The 4,580-nt window shown below is 41.8% G+C and overlaps 1 protein-coding gene across 2 annotated transcripts in view; it reads right to left on the reverse strand.

Annotated features, from left to right (window-relative positions):
* Positions 1-1,746: 1,746 nt before the first annotated feature.
* The window catches only part of fblim1 (filamin binding LIM protein 1), a 10,748-nt gene continuing 7,914 nt past the window's right edge, over positions 1,747-4,580 (reverse strand). For both annotated transcript variants that reach the window (XM_056448113.1, XM_056448114.1), the window contains exon 8: positions 1,747-2,652. In XM_056448113.1, the coding sequence (XP_056304088.1) occupies positions 2,551-2,652 (102 nt within the window). In that variant the 3' untranslated portion in view covers positions 1,747-2,550. The remainder of the gene's footprint in view (positions 2,653-4,580) is intronic.

Consider the following 4,580-nt stretch of genomic DNA (forward strand, 5'->3'; position numbering starts at 1 on the left):
GCGCGTGCGCGTGCGGTAACGCGCAATGGAACCCTCAGGGGGCGCGCACTGCAACCCTGCGCGCCCCCGCCATTCTGCGACACCTCAGCAGATGTCTGGACAGCAGCAGGTTTTCTCAAATAAAACAGCTCATAGCTTTCATATTTAGGAGAAAAGTTAATAATGGAGACTCCTAAACTCCTAAATGTTTACTCAGAGAGTATTTTACACAGCGATTTCACGCTAACGATTGGTTAGCTAGATAAAGCGGTCATTAAATCACTGAAACTACCATTAATCATCATCTTTGCTTCTGGACAAGAGTGTGACAGCTGTCCTTATCCACATATATGACTTTCCACACATTTTATATAATAAGTTCCAGATTAGGGTTAGGGATGAGGACTAACACACAACAGACACACACACCTAACACACAAGTACTCTTCATTGAATCAGAATCAGTTTTATTGCCAAGTGTGCTTCACACACACAAGGAATTAGTTTTGGCTTCAGAAGCTTCCAGTGCACATAAAGTGACAACACAAAATAAATATGAGAAAAGAAAGATGATAAACATTAAACAGAGATGCAGTTAGTCAAAAAGATCTGGATGTTGAGGTGTGTGTAGAGATTTGTTATGAATATACAGGTAATAAGGTGCTGTGCACACGTGTGTATGAGAAAGTATTGCACATGGTTATGGCACAGGGTAATATTTAACTGTTCATGAGGTAGACAGCCTGAGGAAAGACGCTTTTCCTGTGTCTGGCTGTTTTCCTGTGTCTGGCTGTTTTTGTGCTTGGTGCTCTGAAGCGCTGATCAGACGGTCACAGTCTGGAACATGTTAATATGTGAACATGTTAATTATGACAGTGCTCAGCATACGAGTACACCCCCACAAATCTCTCATTTACATGAGTATATGAAGCTCTACAATATTATATTTGTGCATATACATGTGTTTAGTCAGTACTGAAGACAAATCTGGAGCTCATCTAACTAAATAACTCATAATAATGGTTTCAAAAATGATTAGAGCAAATGTATATGTTAGGGGAAATATTAAATAAAGTGTTAAAAATAGCAGAAATAAAGAGAAACTAACAATATTTACAATTCTGTTGACATTTCCTAAAGATGTTTTGTGACTAAAATATTATTAATAAATATATCTGTTTGATCTGTTTTGTTCAAATGCAGCAATATACACTGAGAAATGGAGAAAATGTTCCTTTGTAAAGTGGGCTGTACTCATATACGCTGAGCACTTTATATAATAACTTTACCTGTTAAACGCTAGGTAAAGTTCACCTCAGCTTGTCTGATCTTGACTGTAATGCAGTAATGTGCACCTTTAGGAAAGCTGCTTTAAAACAATAATTCCTGTGAAAATAAACTTGATTTGATCAGATATATTTTAAATATTTTAGTAAAAATAATTCTTATGTGTTCTGTAAAAGTTTATTAATGATATTATAAGTAATACATATGTTTACAAGCATTTAAAATGTATTGGCTGAAATATTTAGTAAGTAAACGCACAACATGTAACACTGGAACAGTCTAAAATAATGTCTAAAGCACAACACACACAGAAGCTCCTCTGGTTTGCGTGAGCTGCATCTCTGTTAGAATACTTCATTTTAATTTTAAATCATGGACTCTTACACAATCTATTCTGAGGGTTAAAATATATCTGTGTGTATAATATCAAAGAGCACACGTGCTGAAAATGAGCTCAAGTTTAATAAGCGACACTTTCACTCGGCATTTATAAATCTTTATTTGAATACGGCAACATAATATTGTGCTTTACAATGTTATTGAACAAATCTCAGAGACTCCTCCCCTTCCCATCAGCCAATCACTGTGCGCTGTGAACCCCGCCCTCATGTTTATAGGATGGCTCAGATCAGATTGTCTAAAGCGTCGGCTGGGAATGAGGCGGTGAGCGCACACAGCAGCAGACCACTCTCTCTCTCTGTATTAGTGGTTTATTTTACATCAGACACAGCTGTTGAAGATCCACAACCTTTAATCCGCCAACTCAAACTCACGCAAACTCACGATGACACACTTATATCTGGCAGAAAGAGCTGGAATTGACAAATATAAACAGACGGACGCTTCTGTGTGGAGTTTGCATGTTCTCCCCGTGTTGGTGTGGGTTTCCTCCGGGTGCTCCGGTTTCCCCCACAGTCCAAACACATGTGCTATAGGGGAACTGATCAACTAAACTGGCCGTAGTGTATGAGAGTGTGTGTGTGTGTGTGTGTGAATGAGTGTCTATGGGTGTTTCCTAGTGCTGGAAGGGCATCCGCTGTGTAAAACATATGCTGGAGTAGTTGTCGGTTCATTCCTCTGTGGTGACCCCTGATGAATAAAGGGACTAAACTGAAGGAAAAGGATTGAATGAACAGAGGGACAAGAAAAACCAGCAGACAGATCTGAGATAAACATATTCTGAGTAATAGATATTTGCTCTCTGTCTTGTGTGTGTGTGTGTGTGTGTGTGTGTGTGTGTGTGCGTGTGTGCGCGTGTGCGTGTGTTCTCCCAGTGCAGTGTGTTCAGTGGATCAGTGCGCTGTGGCAGGCCCTGCAGAGCATCTGTCCGTCCAGCGGGTGGCAGCCTCGCTCATCCGGCTCCGGGGACAGCAGAACCGCACACACCTGCAGGACGAGGAAGAGGAGTTGTGTGTTGTTAATCATATTTCTCAGAGTGTTATTGATCATCAGTGTCTCCTCATTAATGACTGAATATGAGCAAAAGGCCAAACTTTGACAGTGTTTTCCTGACGCTCTTGTGAAGGTCTTTACCTGTTTAAAGATCAGAGTAGATTTAAAACATTCCTCTAAAGCGCAGGTCTGGAACTGGACTCCTGGAGGGCCGCAGCTCTGCACAGGTTTGCTCCAACCCTAATCATACTCAGCTGATCAACTAAACAAGGTGCTCTAGACTCTTCTGAACAACTTGATTAGTTGTGTTTGATTAGAGTTGGAGCAGAACTGTGTAGAGCTGCGGCCCTCCAGGAGTCCAGTTCCAGACCTGTGCTTTAAAGAGCAGCTGCTATGCAGAAATGACTTCTATAAGGGCTTTAAACCCAGCAGAGTGTGAAGATCTCCAGCCTCTAATGGTGAAGATGAATGATTTGTATTCGTTATAATCAGAGTGGATAAAAACACACAGCCGTCTGTAGCCCCGCCCTCTTCTGAAAAGAGCACAAGCTCATTTGCATTTAAAGCGACAGTCAGCCAAACGCCACGATTAGGATCAAATCAAGGGTCAGTTTCAGAGAGCTGGAGAACGTTATCTGTGTGCTGTTCTCAGCTCAGGCCATGTCTACAATAAGTTTTCGTCTACAAACGCTTCACGTCCACACTGTCGTTTTCATTCGTTTTCCAAAACTTTGTCATCTACACGGAAACAGCTAAACGCCTTCACCCTGTAGTGCGCATGCGTGAAAAGCAAGACGCTTCCACACGCGTCATTTCCACCTGACGTTTATTTTCTTTCCAGCTCTTCGAAACGTCGCATCAGAATGACGAGGAAAAGCAGGGAGCTTTTAAAATGGCCAGACGATGAGGTGGAGTTGCTGATCGAGTAACACATGGATATAGACTGGGAGACGTGCCGAAACACATATTGGACCGCTGTAAAGAACACTCATTCTTCAGTGCTGAGCTGCGCTGTTTTTGTGATTATTTCAGAACTTCTGGTTCAGCTGCCTATGGGAGAAATGACACAGGATAATAAACGACAGAAAACGGTCAATCATCTCGCTCTACAAACAAGTGCGTCCACGACTATACAGACAAAATACAATAATAATGTAGGAAAATATCAGTTTACTACATCAAGCAGCAGAACCATATAAATAAAGGTAGACGTTCATCCTTGTGTTTTCAAGTCTTCTAGGAGGAGTGTGAGTGTGTGTATATATACTGTGTGTGGAAAGGGTAGTGACGGGAGAAACAGCCTTTAAAAGTATTGAGCTGATGGGCTCTACACACACAGACATTTAATATTAAGGCAGGCAGGCCGAGGGCTTCCAGTGAACTGTCTTTCCATTACAAAATCGTCACGTTTAAGATCTGATTTCGTTAAAAATCTTCACTTCCTGTTAGATATACGATATGAAGTGGGTCTCAGATCAGACAAGAAGCGCTGCATTAAGGTCCATTTCCCCCCGCCAGGTCTTTATAATATGACTGTTTATTTAACTCGTGTTTTCAGGCGCTGGCCTGCTGCTACTGACAGTGCTAGTGGCTATAACGGTGCTGAAGTCTGTTTAACTGAATGTACTGTAATAACATTACCACATCTCTGCTGTAAAAACTGAAATCAGCCACACTGAGCTTTCACTGTCGGCTTTAAAACCCCAGCTGTACACAGAGCACACTGCTTCATTAAACAACTCTGCTTCTGGAAGCGCACATGCTGGCGACACCTGCTGGACAGAACTGCAAATGCAGCGCAGCGCGCATTATAAAGCGGTTTCAAGCATATTCCAACTTTAAACTGAAAGTGTAGCCAGTGAATGCACTCCGCTCATCATCTGATCATTAAACTTCAGTGTCTGCGTTTCTGAGGCGTTTAT

Source organism: Danio aesculapii, chromosome 22, assembly GCF_903798145.1.
Source record: "Danio aesculapii chromosome 22, fDanAes4.1, whole genome shotgun sequence".
NCBI lineage: Eukaryota > Metazoa > Chordata > Actinopteri > Cypriniformes > Danionidae > Danio > Danio aesculapii.